At 43.9% G+C, this 14,796-nt stretch overlaps 1 protein-coding gene across 2 annotated transcripts in view; it reads left to right on the top strand.

Moving 5' to 3' along the window:
• The window catches only part of Ston2 (stonin 2), a 137,587-nt gene that overhangs the window by 114,970 nt on the left and 7,821 nt on the right, over positions 1 to 14,796 (top strand). For both annotated transcript variants that reach the window (XM_027418645.2, XM_027418646.2), the window contains exon 5: positions 11,566 to 13,410. In XM_027418645.2, the coding sequence (XP_027274446.1) occupies positions 11,566 to 13,410 (1,845 nt within the window). The remainder of the gene's footprint in view (positions 1 to 11,565; positions 13,411 to 14,796) is intronic.

Below are 14,796 nucleotides of genomic sequence, written 5' to 3' on the forward strand. Positions count from 1 at the left end.
TGTCAGTAAAGAGGCAGGTGAGCCTTGCATACAGATTCTGAGCTCATATTTTAGAAACACCTTAGTATTTAACAGTAGTAGCCTGCTATGCCACCATAAGGGCACCACACACACACGCTGCTGTCTATGTGAAAATCTTAGGTGCACCTGAGCCTTCTAGTCTCCTGTATTGAGGAAGCTGTGCTATTTTGGGCCTATCTCACTAGGCTGGCTCTATCTGAATGACTTAATACCTATCGGTAGCTTCTATTCTCAACACTTGCAGACGGGCATCCCATGCTGGTTAAGATGGGCATTGCTGTGAGCTGGGCACAAAGCTGGCAGCTCATAGGTAAATGCTCTTTTTAAAAAAAAATTATTTAACCTTTATTTTATGTGCATTGGGGTGAAGGTTTCAGATCCCCTAGAACTAGAATTATAGTCGGTTGTGAGCTGCCCTATGGGTACTGGGAATGTTTGAACCCCGGGTCCTCTGGAAGAACAGTCAGTACTCTTAACCGCTGAGCCATCTCTCCAGCCCCCGGTAAAGGCATCTACTGCATTCTCTCACATCCTATTCTGCTCTCTGACTTTCTCATAAACCTCTCAGACAAAGACAGCTTCTGTTGGTACCACAGGGCCATGCCATCCGTTAGGGCTCAAGCTGTGTTCAAGTGAGCAGGGAGGCTCGAAGCTAGCAAGTCACTGTTGGTTTCCTGGATGATACTCCTCTAACAGTGAAGTACAATGGGCTTTTCTCTAACTTGTCCTCTCTGGCAACTCACTAGCCAGGGTAGGAAATGAAGAGCATAGCAGAGCATGCCATGTGTAGTGTGAACAAGGCATATAGGTCAGGATTGAACTCTGCTTGCAGGGTTAACAACCTCTAACAGGCAGGCTATGGAGTTCACAGTGACTTTCCCAGTGGTAACTTTCAGATTCCAGCCCATCTGATGCAATTGAAATGCCTGGTCTGGAGGAGACACCTCTCTAACACTGGTATGAGGAATGGAGACAAGAGTTAAGCTCTTATTTCCAGCTGTGTGCTTTGTTTTTGTAGACTAGGAAGTCATTCTTCTGGAGAGCCACAAATCCTTTATTGTTCATTTCCTCTTTCCCAAAGGGAAGTGTCTCTTGCTTGCTAGAAGTTCCAGTGGGTCTTGTTTATGACTCTCATGTCCCCACTGAGGGCCCATTCAAAGTCACTGTCTTGTCCAAATAAACACTATTGCTTTTCACTTTCCAATGACAGGTTCCTGGATAGGTGCAATGCTTTCTGCATATATTGGAATGGTTTCAATATTTAATATACATGGCAATGAACATCATAATTTTTTTAAGTTTAAAGGATTTCTTTTCCCCCTCTCTTTTTTAAATTTAAATCGGAAACAATCTTGTTTTACATGTCAATCACAGTTCCCTTTCCCTCCCCTCCTCCCCTGCCCCCCACCTACCCTAGATACAATTCCAAGCACCACATGGCAGCTCACACCTGTCTGTAACTCTCGTTCCAGAGGATCCAACACCATCACACAGACATACACACCAATGCACATAAAATAAGTAAATCTTTTTTTGTTTTGTTTTGCTTTTCAAGACAAGGTTTCTCTGTGACTTTGGGGGTTGTCCTATAGACCAGGCTGGTCTCAAACTCACAGAGATCCGCCTACCTTTGCCTCCCGAGTGCTGGGATTAAAAGTGTGCACCACCAATGCCCTGCTGAAATAAGTAAATCTTAAAAGACAAACAAACAACAAAAAAAAAAACCTAAGTTACATTGCATGAAATTTTAAAATGGCATTCAAATGTATCCCTGTGTCCTACTCAGGCCTCACACCCATTTTTCAGTGTATAAAGTATTATTATTATCTTTAAAAGGAGGAGACTGAGCCTCAGAAATCAAGAAAGATGCTAGGTGTGGTGGTGCACACCTGTAACCCCAGTCCTCAACAAATAGAGATAGGGAAATCAGGAGTTCACACCCTTACCTACCAAGGGAGTTTAAGGCTATCCTGGGTTACATGAGAACCTGTCTCATTTCCTTTACCCTTCCCCCAAAAGAAAACAAGGAAGTTGCTTGAGATTGCCTAGTCCTGGTGACATCAAGCTGTAGCCTCCATGCTGTGTGTGTAGGAGGTACCCTGACCACAGGCTGCCTGTAGCTCAGATCTCAGCTTTCCTATTTGGGAGACTTTCACTGATCACTGAAACTCTGTGCTTTAGTGTCTCCCATCCCTAAAATATGGTTACAGTAGGGCCTGCCCCAGGTAGGTAGGTGTCTCTCAGGGCTAAACAAAACCATTTGGGTTCCTCACGGGATGGAATCCATAGCGTGCAGTAGCACATGTTTAGTGAGGATTAGCTTGATTTCTTCTGTCACGTGTGCAAAGATGAGGTGACCGGTACCTACATACTACTCTGCTACATGCCTGGCTGCAAAAGAAATTCCAGCTGGTTCCTAGGAAATGCCCTAAGTATAGGGCACAAGTTTTGAAGAGTAGATGGCAGTCTGTTTGTCAACATGCCATAGTGTGTCACGGCTGGGCAAGAAGTTTTAGATTTGAAAATAGCAGCCCGATCACGTTACCTCATCTCCGTCTACTCAAGCCCCTGTCTCTGAACGTCAACTGGAATCAAATTTACCTCATTAAACCAGCCCAGCAATAGCACTCATCCTTTATCCAGTATCGTATTTTATTACTTTTCATATACCCTATATGATCCCACAGAGGTGGCCGAATACTGCATAAGCAAACCACAATTGATACTTTAATGGTCCACCCTCACTTAGTGTACCTAATATGTCTGTCAATAGCCTAGTCAGGCACTGCCCACAGCTCCTCTTCTTTTTCTGTGTTTGCACTGCTTGTTTTTGAATGTTGTTCCGTGAAAATTCTCACCCAATGTTTATTTCATTTGATTTTTGAGATAGACTCTCATGTAGCCCAGGCTGGTCCGTGACCTGTAGCTAAAGCTGGCCTTAAACTGCTGCCTCTTGTTTCCTAATCAGTGTGATAATAGGCATGTTGTCACTGTGCCTGGCAAGCAGACTCTAAAACTGCATTTGCAGAATAAGGCCCACATGTGTGCTTATGGATGTTTGTGTATGAAAACTACAGCTTGAATATAGCGTACTGCAATAGTGATGTTGATCGTCAAAAACAGCAGCAAGATTTGGGTGTTCTTCATTATCTGTTGGTATGTCTGTAGCTCCCAAATATTTTTTAGTGCACTGGCTGCTCTTGTGCCAACTTGACACACAAACTAGAGTTATCTGAAACAGGGAAACTTAATTGAGAAAAGTGCTTCCATACGATCCAGCCATAGGGGGCTGGAGAGATGGCTTAGAGGTTAAGAGCACTGGCTGCTCTTCCAGAGGTCAGGAGTTCAATTCCCAGAAACCACATGATGGCTCACAACCATCTATAGTGAAATCTGGTGCCCTCTTTCCTCTTCTGACATGCAGGCAAATGTGCAAGTAGAACATTGTATACATAATAAAATATTTTTGAAAAAGATCCAGCCATAAAGCATTTTCTTAATTAGTTATTGATGGGAGAGGGCCCAGTCAATTGTGACTGGTTCCATTTCTGGTCTGGTGGTCCTGGGTTCTATAAGAAAGCAACCTGAGGCCGGAGAGATGGCTCAGAGGCTAAGAACACTGGCTGCTCTTCCAGAGGTCCTGGGTTCAATTCCCAGCAACCACATGGTGGCTCACAACCATCTATAATGATATCTAGTGCCTTCTTCTGGCATGCAGGCATATATGGAGGCAGACTGTTATATGCATAATAAATAAATTTTAAAAAAAGAAAGAAAGCAGCCCGGCTGGGCAGTAGTGGTGTATATGTTTAATCCAAGCACTAAGGAGGCAATGGCAGGTGGAGCTCTGAGTTTGAGGCCAGCTTGGTCTACGGAGTGAGTTCCAGGACAGCCAGGACTACACAGAGAAGCCCTGTCTTGAAAAACCAAAAAAGGGAGGGAAGGAGGAAGGGAGGGAGGGAGGGAGGGAGCTACTGAGCTCCCTACTGAGTATAGGAGCAAGGAAGTATGCATCAATTCCTGCCTCCAGGTTCTGACCCTGTTGAGTTCCTCTCTTGAATTCCTTAGATGATGAACACCGATATGAAAGTATAAGCCAAATAAATCCTTTCCTCCCCAACTTACTTTTTGGTCATGGTGTTTCATTGCAACAATAGAAACCCTAAGACATAGTTTGTTCCTTAAAAGCCAAGGAAAGTAATATTTTTATGTTTATAGGAAGAAAATATTATTAATTTGCAACATGGCGACTTGGAACATGCATACAACCAATCTTCTTTGAACTGATTTCAAATGTGAAGTCACACTAGATTCAATACCCTGGAATCCTGAACCACTCTCAACAGAGGCAAAAGTACACTTACCCTGCCGCCCTAGGGACAGATGTTGTATTAGCATTAGTCCAGAGTATATTAAACTGGTGCTTTTAATATTAAAGGTCAAAATTCATTTCTCACAGTTCTAGAGGCCAAGAAGTCTAAAATGAAGATGCCGGCAGATTCAGTATCCAGTGAGGATTCTGATCTCTACTGCCAACATAGCACTCCAAGTTCTTTGGTGCTCACAAGGCAGAAGGGCAAAAAGGCCTAGTGGTTTCCTAAAACCCTTTTATAAGAGCCCTGTGTTGTACATTAGGGCCAAACCCATGGAACTTAATCACTTCCTTAAGGGCCACCTCATCATCCTATCATACTGGGTCTTAGATTCTAACATTACTTGTTAGTGGAGTACATTCTCCATACCATTAAAGATGGGCAACAGATAAATAATTGGCCCCTGTTGGATTGGCATGTCTAGATATATAGAAGTGCTCTTACATATCCCGCTCTCCTCCATCCTCTAGCTACCTGATTTCATTTCCTTTCCTAGAAATACTCAAATTATGGTCTTGAAAAGGCCATAATGCCTTTAATTTGTTATATAACAGCTTATTATCACAGGTCCGTAGCTGTAGACAAGTTTATATTATCCCAAGAATGCTTTCCAACTATTATTTTTTTTAAAACAGGTATTAATTTTCTGGTTTTCTGTTAAGATGCAGTAACTGCCCACCTGGGACTGACCAATTCGAATGAGATAAAGAGAAAAACTCCTTAGTATCCTGAAACTGCTTTGGTGTCCAAATAGTAATGTGGATCATAGCCAGGCAGTGCTTGCTCACTACGAGCGATGAGAAGCAACTTTATGTGTTCTATTTTATATTTACTTCCAAACAACCCCATGGACTAGACTAGAGAAAACTTCCAAGTTATAGTGAGCAAATTGACACAACAACTCTTGGTGGAGTTGAAACTAGACACAAAGCCTTCTGTTTCATGGTTTATCAAAGGTTCCACAATGCTAAATATCTCCAAGATCTTCCCCCCAAGAGTTCAAAGACCAAAAAAAAAATAATAATAATAATAATAATAATAATAATCACAATAATACCAAATACTTATATAACTTTTACACCAAGTCCGACCTCACATTGACACAAGAGAGTCTCCATTCTGCATTTGAGGGAGTTAAGGTCTCTTGTGTTTGAGAAAGGAGCCAGGAGATGAATGAGCTCCGAGTGCATCTTCTTGACCACGGGACACACATCAGGTTAGGCTCACAGGTTCACCCAGGCCAGAGAGGTTGACTTTTTTCCCCCCAGAAGAAATCTCTGGTACAGATAACAAAACTCATTACTTTCAAACTTTCACTTTCAGGTGTGCCTTTTGTATTGCTCAAACAATAAAATAGAAATAACTGTTTTGTCACCTTGTGGAAAGTGTAAGCAACAGTATAGAAAAGTAATGAAGCTGAAATGTCTTTGCCCAATAGCCAGAGAAGTCTGAAGAGTCTTAGCTAGGACTCCCTATCTATCTGTAGACCCCACAAAAATCTTTTCATCTATCAGTATTACTTGGACGCTAAGGAGCTTGCGTGGCAAGTAACAGAAGCCAACTCAACTAAGCAAAATTAATTTGTTCTAAGGACATAGTAGTGTGCAGAATAAACAGAAAATCCAGGCTTTAGGAAATTGTCATGTCGAGTTATGCTTTGTCACAAAACATCTCCAAATTTGGTGGCTCTAGACCATCCATCTGGACAGGGCTTGAACATCCCAGTCTGTGTGAGGCTTAGCTGGTCTCCTTGGGTATTTACTTGCTCATGAGTTCTATAGTCAGCTGACTGGCTAAGTGCAATATCGGTTTTCTTCTATACAGTTTTACCCATCCCCTGATAGGTCACTCGCATGATGGTCTCAGGGTCTCCAGTGCTGGAAAAACTGCAAACATTTTTCAAATTTCTACTTGTAGTACATAATTTAATTTTTTGTTGTTGTTGTTTGTTTTTCGAGACAGGGTTTCTCTGTGTAACAGCCCTAGCTGTCCTGCAGCTAGCTCTGTAGACCAGGCTGACCTCAAACTCACAGAAATCTTCCTCCCAAGGGCTGGGATTAAGGGCATGTGCCACTACCGCCCGGCCATAATTTGATTCTTAATGAGTGTACACACAGGACCATGCTCACAGTCAGTGGGGGACAGGATGGACCCATAGCATGGGCAGAGATGGGAAAAATCCCTGGCCCTTTTTGGTGTACCCCCATCTATGGTCGAGAATCTTGTCAGTTTGTTATTTTATTTTTATTATTTTTTGTGGTGCTGGGCATTAAATCCAGGTCCTTGTGCAAGTAGGTTAGCAGGTACTCTACCACTGAACTGCGTCTCCTGTCCTTGGTTTTGTGAAACGGGTTCTCACAGTTTACCTCAACTGAACCAACCATGTATTCTAAGAGGCAGCATTACAAGTGTGTGCCACCACACTCCCTCTCAAGGCAGTGTTACCTCAGGTCTTGCCAGCTTTTTAGGGATCCTCCATCTGACTAACTTAGACCCTAGCATATGCATGTCTTTGAGTAAAGCCATTAAAGATTTCCAAAAGGAATCTTTGTTGGAGCCGTGTGTGTGTGTGTGTGTGTGTGTGTGTGTGTGTGTGTGTGTGTGTGTGTGGTAGATGGAGGCTGTTGTTTTGCAATCTATAAAAACTTATCTGGAAGGAGAATAGTTCCCTAATGAACAGTTAAGAAGCTGTAATCCAAAGGAATAGGAGAGGGGTACAGAGCACACAAAGCAGTGCCCCCAAAACACACAGCTGCATTGCTCATTACGCTAATGTGGTCCTGCTCTGGACCTTTCAGGAACCGTTGGACTTCACTGGAAGCAACAGTAAAATCCTGCTTGTGGAACACCAGATTTAAACATTTAACTCAAAACACACTTGCTATAAAGCTAGCGATGCCCCACCATGGGCTGTCAATCCGTAGGCTTCCTCTTCTTACCATGGCTATATGTTCATAAGACACCAGGTAACTAGCTAAGGGAAAAATGCTGTTCTGTGAGGTTACAAAACCCATGACCCTGGCTGCAACTATAGCAATTATTTATTTGGGTCACTTTCATAGTTTCCACAGAACTAAAGGCTAGCTTCCACACTTTATGGGAAGCCAAGAAGGGGATGGTGGAGCCAGCTTTTTTAGATTCCAGGCATCAGAGAAAGCTCTCACAGGGTGTTAGCATTGTCACCAGGGAATGAAGGCGTTTGACTGACTTTGTTGCCCAAATAAGTAGAGGCATTTAAGGGAATAATGCATCTTATTTGCGATGAATACTTTTTCTTTTGGACTGACAGCCAAGACCATTTTTCTGACTATAATGGCCATTTCTTACAAAAGGACGGGAGGAGGTGCTATCTGTGTGTGTCTGTGTGAACCCATGCCAAGTATGTGAACCATGCATGCCTGGAGCTCCAAGTTAGCTTTCTCCAAGTGTTTGATCATGTTTCTTCAAAAGCTTAATTATGTGTTTCTAATATACCTATACATTTATTGACAAATAGACAACATTTTGTCTAGAAGTGCCAAACTTAGTAGATGTTTTAGTTAATCTTTTATAACGTAAAAAACAACAACAACAACAACAATAGATACTTAAAGCAAAGTGAACAAAATGCAAGTTTTAAAGTATCTTCCGTGCCACAGGATGTCATGCAGTAGTATCCTTCAACTAGTTTAGGGACTTCTCATCTGGACCACTTACCACCTTTGCGGCCTCCTAGTACCTTCAGGATAATGGAAACTTAGGGCCTTTGTCTTGTCCAAAGTGTGTTTGTGATGAAACAGTGTCATAATGCCATGAATTCTTGTCATTCTTTGTTAACAGTGGCTTTGTAGATGTCAGTGTCTGCATACATGAAATACAGATACTTGCCCACCTCATAATGCTTATCATTTTTGAGGATTTATCTTTAACAATTATAGAAAGATTTAGGCTTGTGGAATCTTTACCTATCCTTCTTTCCCTTCCTTCCCTTCTTCTGTTCAATTACTAATAATGTAATTTTAAGTAGACCTTCTTTCTTTTTTCCCTTCTTTAACATTTCTGAAGTGATTATATACATTGCTTGCTACAGTAACGTTTATTGACTATAGGCCAGGAGCTTGCTCCTCCCTCTCCCTTTCCCTCTACTCCCCCCTCCTTATCCCTTCCCCCCAAACTGGTATTACAGGCATGTGGATGCTGGGCACTTACCCTGGGTCCTCACTGAGCCGTCATCTCTCCAGCCCCCGTCTACCTTGTTGTTTTGAGACAAGGTCACACGCTGAACCTGGAACTCACTGATTTGACTGGATTGCAGCCACTGAGCTTTTCGGTGATCTAACCATTGCTATGATAAACATCCCCTCTGTACATTGTACATTGTGACAAACTGGTTATGTTCTCAGGTAAATGCCTGTAAGAATTCCTGAGTGACTTTTAAAAGCAGAGAGAGAGAGAGGAGAGACAGAGAGAGAGAGAGAGAGAGAGAGAGAGAGAGAGAATTTTGATGGCTGTGGATGTAGCCCTGTGGTAGTGACAACCTGAGTTCAATTCTCAACACTGAAATTAATGAATTGTACATTGAGTCTAATGCTTCAGTCCCTAATGTCTAGAACTTTAAATAACTTGGTTTTGAAAGGAATTTATTATAAGAAAATGATCAAATGATCTTCACTACAGACAAGCCCTTTCTTCCTTTTTTAAAAATTTATTATTATTTTTTTAAATTTTTGCCTCAGGAGAAGAGAAGAGGCCTATTTTGTGGACAAGGTTTCCAAAGAAGGGAATCCCTTGGCAAGAGTATAAACAGCTTTGGCAGAAAGTCACCCTCCAAAGGGACAGGGCTCAGCTTGTCTTAAGTCACTGAGTGAGGATGAGCTCAAGGCCGAAGGGATGTCCCTGGGAACAGTGATGGCCAGCAAGGGACTGTATGGGTGGAGACACTGTCTTACAGGGAGCCACTCCATTGAGATTCCATGAGCTGTATGACTGCTCACTGTATTTTACATGGACCCACAATGTTCCCCTTAGCTTTTGTTACAAACACAATCACGATTTAATAAATGGATAAGGTATAAATACTATTAGCTTAGGTTGTTTCCTTCCCACTCTCCCTTTTCCTCCAGTCAATAAATAAATACATTCTACATCTACAAAAGCACATCTTAAGACTCATCTCTGCCGGGGTACACATATAGAGAGCTCTTTTTGCTCATTGTATTCTGGGGTGGCTCTAGATAGGTATGTATTCATGCTGCTTATCTTGCCTTTTCAAAATTCGAGTGTGTGTGGGTGTGTCTGTGTGGGTGTGTTTTAGAGTTGTAATGCTGTTGTCTATCAAGAATCTCTCTATAGTTCTGGGATTTGAAGTCAGATCCTTGAGTTTATAAAGAAAACATGTTACTGAGACCTTCTTTCCCCCTTTAAGACAAAACTTTGCTGTGTAGGCCTGGCTGGTCTGATTCCATATAGTCCAGGCGAACCTCAAATTTATGTCACTCCTCTTGCCTCAGTCTCCGGGGTACTGCAGTTCCAGGTGTATGTCACCATGCCTGGCTTTCAAAATGATCTGTTTAATTAAGGAAATTGCCAACTGTGTGAATGAATTTCTTGGAAGAATGGATAACAAGCCAGCCACCCCTTTTATGTGTAATTATATGTGCAATTGTGTGTAGCATTGATGGTTCAGTATAGTTTTATGTGAAAGGCATGAAGGAAACATTCCTAAAACTCAAGTGTCTTTCCAGTTGACCCAGAATGACTGGCAAGAGAAATAAATAGCAGGTGGCATCACACACACACACACACACCCCATACCAAAACTTCCTCATCTAGGCAGCAAACCTCTTGAGTATCTACTATGTGCCTGACATTTTTTATCTGTTATCTGTCTTTATCTAACTCCATCCCGCCTTGCTAAAGCCCTGTGGTCCCTTCCCACAGCTTCCTCATACACTTAGGAACTTACACTTACACTTAGGAACTCACAGCAAGTTTGGACCATTTGCTTATTAAAACCCAAATCTGTTATTTCCTTCCTTGAAGGCCCTGTTACAGAAGAATTTTATTTGCAATAACCTTTTAAATTATTAAGTACATAGACCCAGAGATGGAAACTTTAGAGAAAAAAAAGAGAAAGATTATATTATAATCATTTCCTGGAATTACTACAAACTTGTAACCACTGTCATGGTTAGGAATTATTCCACTGTGCACTTAAAGTTTTATCAGTCCCCTGTTTACCGTCCTAAAGGCAGTGGAACCTGGGAGAATGGAACCTAAAAGTGAAGCGGACTAGAGTCTCATGCAATAGCCAACTTTATTCAGCGTCAGACAGTTATACTCTGGGGGTTGGGCATGGTCACATGAGTAAAGTTCTCATGAGGTCAAGTTGTATACAACCACAAGGACAAGCCCCACATAGAGAAAACATTCTTCTCCATAGAGGCAATATGAATTAGCAACAGCTGAAATAAACTGGCTTCTATATCCACTGTACCTGGAAGGAGCATGCAAACACAGTCCAAGAACAATTCCATGTTTTTGGAGAAACAGAGGTCACAAGATTCTTGTCTTGTGTTCTTGAAGTTTTCTCACAAACATTAAGAATCCCCCTCACAGAAGTCCGTTTTTTTGGTTTTGTTTGTTTGTTTGTTTGTTTGTTTGTTTTGGACCATGTTCTGTCTGACCAGTGACCAAATTGTTCACGTGTGTGAATTTATTACATGCACATTGAGGGTGCTCACATTTTGTCATTCACTCTTATTGATCATGTTTGGGCCATAATTATTTTAAGGCTATGTACTGTCATTATGACTGACAGAATATGGTTTATTTTTAAAAAGGCAGCTTGTATCACTTCACATAGGAGAGTCATTTAGATGTTTATAGATTAGGAACACACTCCTTAGAGCTAAGTGCGGAAAATGTCTGTTTCACACATTAGTGCATCTGTTTTGACAAAGCTGTCACATTCTTACTGCATTTAATGTGGTGGCACCTCCAGCATGCCACTGCACGATCATGTGACTTATGCTCAGAGTATTCGCTTTATGCACTCGAGACACTTAATAAGCTGCTTGGGGATTCAGTGGGTTCTAGAGAACATTCTAGTAACCTTTGCCTCCCTGGCTTCAGTTTCCTTTAAGGTCCTGCGTGGCAGCTCCTCATTCGTGTCTTTTCTTTTTCCTTTCAGACAATTCCTCCTCCCTCCAGGAAGATGAAGAAGTAGAGATGGAGGCTATCAGTTGGCGGGCTGGCAGTCCAGCCATGAATGGGCACCCCACTGTTCCACCAGTGACCACTGCACGTTTCCCCAGCTGGGTCACTTTTGATGACAGTGAAGTCAGCTGCCCTTTGCCGCCACCAGTCACCTCTCCCATGAAGCCCAGTACGCCGCCTGTTGCAACTGCGATCCCGGATGTACCTTACAACTCAACTGGGTCATTTAAGAGGGACCGGCCCAAGAGCACATTGATGAACTTCTCCAAAGTTCAGAAGCTGGACATCTCCCCCTTGAACCGTCCACCTTCTGTAATCGAAGCACCGCCCTGGAGGGCTACCAATCCTTTCCTGAATGAGACCCTCCAGGATGTCCAGCCCTCCCCTATCAACCCATTCAGTGCTTTCTTTGAAGAGCAGGAACGGCGCTCCCAGAACAGTTCGGTGTCCAGCACCACAGGCAAAAGCCAAAGAGATTCTCTCATCGTCATCTACCAGGATGCCATCAGTTTTGAGGATTCAGGCAAAAGCCAGCCCCAACCTGATGCTGCTATTGAGAAGCTCAAACAACTCCAAATTGACGATCCTGATCGTGTTGGCAGTACCTCCCTGCCTGATGATGACCCCATAGCCTGGGTTGAACTAGATGCTCACTCTCCCGCCTCAGCTCTGTCTCAGCCCAGAGATGGATGGCCAATGATGCTGAGAATCCCCGAGAAGAAAAACATCATGTCCTCTAGGCACTGGGGGCCAATCTACATCAAACTGACAGACAGCGGTTACCTGCAGCTGTATTACGAGCAAGGACTAGAAAAACCATTCCGTGAGTTCAAGCTGGAGATCTGCCACGAGGTTTCAGAACCCCGGCTCCAAAACTATGATGAGAATGGGAGGATCCACAGCTTGAGGATAGACCGCGTCACTTACAAAGAGAAGAAGAAATACCAGCCCAAACCCGCTGTGGCCCACACAGCCGAGAGGGAGCAGGTGATTAAACTGGGTACCACCAACTACGATGACTTCCTGAGCTTCATCCACGCGGTTCAGGACTGTCTCATGGATTTACCTGTGCTGTCCATGGACTTGAGCACGGTTGGCTTAAACTACCTCGAAGAGGAGATCACGGTGGATGTGAGAGACGAATTCTCTGGCACAGTAAGCAAAGGAGACAACCGGATCCTACAGCATTGCGTCTTGACGCGGATCCACATCCTGAGTTTCCTCTCTGGGCTCGCCGAGTGCCGCCTGGGCCTCAACGACATCCTCATCAAAGGCAACGAAATCGTCTCTCGTCAGGACATCATGCCCACCACCACCACCAAGTGGGTCAAGCTCCACGAGTGCCGTTTCCACGGGTGTGTGGATGAGGACGTGTTCAACAGTTCCCGGGTTATTCTGTTCAACCCTTTGGACGCGTGCCGGTTTGAGCTAATGCGGTTTAGGACTGTGTTTGCCGAGAAGACCTTGCCCTTCACACTCAGGACGGCGGCGAGCATCAACGGGGCCGAAGTAGAGGTGCAGAGCTGGCTGAGGATGTCTCCTGGCTTCTCTTCTAACCGGGACCCTCTCACTCAGGTCCCCTGTGAGAATGTGATGGTTCGCTACCCAGTGCCCAGCGAGTGGGTGAAGAACTTCCGCAGGGAAAGTGTTCTTGGGGAGAAGTCTCTGAAAGCCAAAGTGAACCGGGGGGCAAGTTTTGGCTCGGCTGGTATCTCCGGCTCCGAACCTGTCATGAGAGTAACTCTGGGAACTGCCAAGTATGAGCATGCCTTCAACGCCATTGTGTGGAGGATAAACCGGCTGCCAGACAAGAACTCAGGTAGGTGGGGATTCTCCGGAAGACAACCCCTGAGGCTGCTTAAGAGCTGGGGGTCAACCTTCTCCAGCCTATGCCTGTGCAGCATTTCATTATGTTGTGTGCTGGAAATGGTGGCAACAGGGAAGGGAGGATAGGAATCTAGAAACTCTGCGTGTACAACCAAACTCTGCGTGTACAACCACAATGACCTAGTATATGTCAGCTGTTCCCCCACCTTACCATTCTTCACTGCCCATAAAATGTATTACACTACTCAGCTGAGCAGCTTTCCAGGGCAGCTTCTGAACTGTGTGTGTGTGTGTGTGTGTGTGTGTGTGTGTGAGTGTGTGCAAATGCACTGTATATGAATGTACGTATGTGTGGAGAAGCCAGAGAATGTTATCAGATGTCATTGCCAGAGTACTTGCCACCCTGTTTGTACGAAAGGGTCTCTCACTGGCCTGGAATGTAATTGACTGGCCAGTGGAGCCCAAGTGATCCACCTATCTTTGTTTCCCCAGTTGTGGTTTGCTTTATGTTGTTTTCATTATTTTATTATTTTGTGTCTGGGTGTTCAGGCTGCACACACATCTGTGCACCACATGGACACATTGCCTGCAGAGGTCAGAAGAGAGTTCTAGATCCCATGGAACTGGAGTTCCAATGGATTATGACTCACCATGCTGATGGAGGGAATAGAACCCAGGTCCTCTGCAAGAGCAGCCAGTGCCTTTAACCTCTGAGCCATCTCTCCAGCCCACCCCCAGCTTTGGGATTCTGTGCCAGCTCCACCACATCTGGCTCTTTTACATGAGTTCCTAGGATCAAATGCAGGACCTTATATTAGGACTTTACTTATTGAGCCATCTCTCCAGCACCTTCAAGTACAAGAAGCAATTCACTCCCAGATGAATGAATGTGGGTTCTGAAGAGGAAACTGTGTCTCCTTCATGAAGGCGAAAGAGCCAGTTTCTAACCAATCACATACACGGTAGGTGGGAGAAACGAGCCTCTGCAATTAGCTACTGTCAATCATAATATCTCCAGACCCAGGGTTTGGTTTGGGACTCTTGGTGGAAAAGAGACTAAATAACCAGGACACCAAGGTCCAAAGGGCCAGAGTCCCACCAGACAGAAAATAGAGAAAGGGATGTTTGATTTAAACAAACAAACTTCCCAGACTAACTGTCCTGCCCACAGCTGGCGACTGTGCTGCTGTGTCTGAGGGATTCCGGAAGGTGGTTACTAGCAAGACTTTAGGAGTGACAGCAAGGCAGCAATAGCCAGCTGTGATGGGTTTATTTTCTGGAGTATGCCTAAGTGACCTGAGTGGCCTGCAAAGAGCCTGTGATCCCACAAGCCTTTAAACCACTTCTCTTGTCTGTAATAAACTGTGCCCATCTGTTA

This window comes from Cricetulus griseus, chromosome 5, assembly GCF_003668045.3.
Source record: "Cricetulus griseus strain 17A/GY chromosome 5, alternate assembly CriGri-PICRH-1.0, whole genome shotgun sequence".
In the NCBI taxonomy this organism is placed as follows: Eukaryota; Metazoa; Chordata; class Mammalia; order Rodentia; family Cricetidae; genus Cricetulus; species Cricetulus griseus.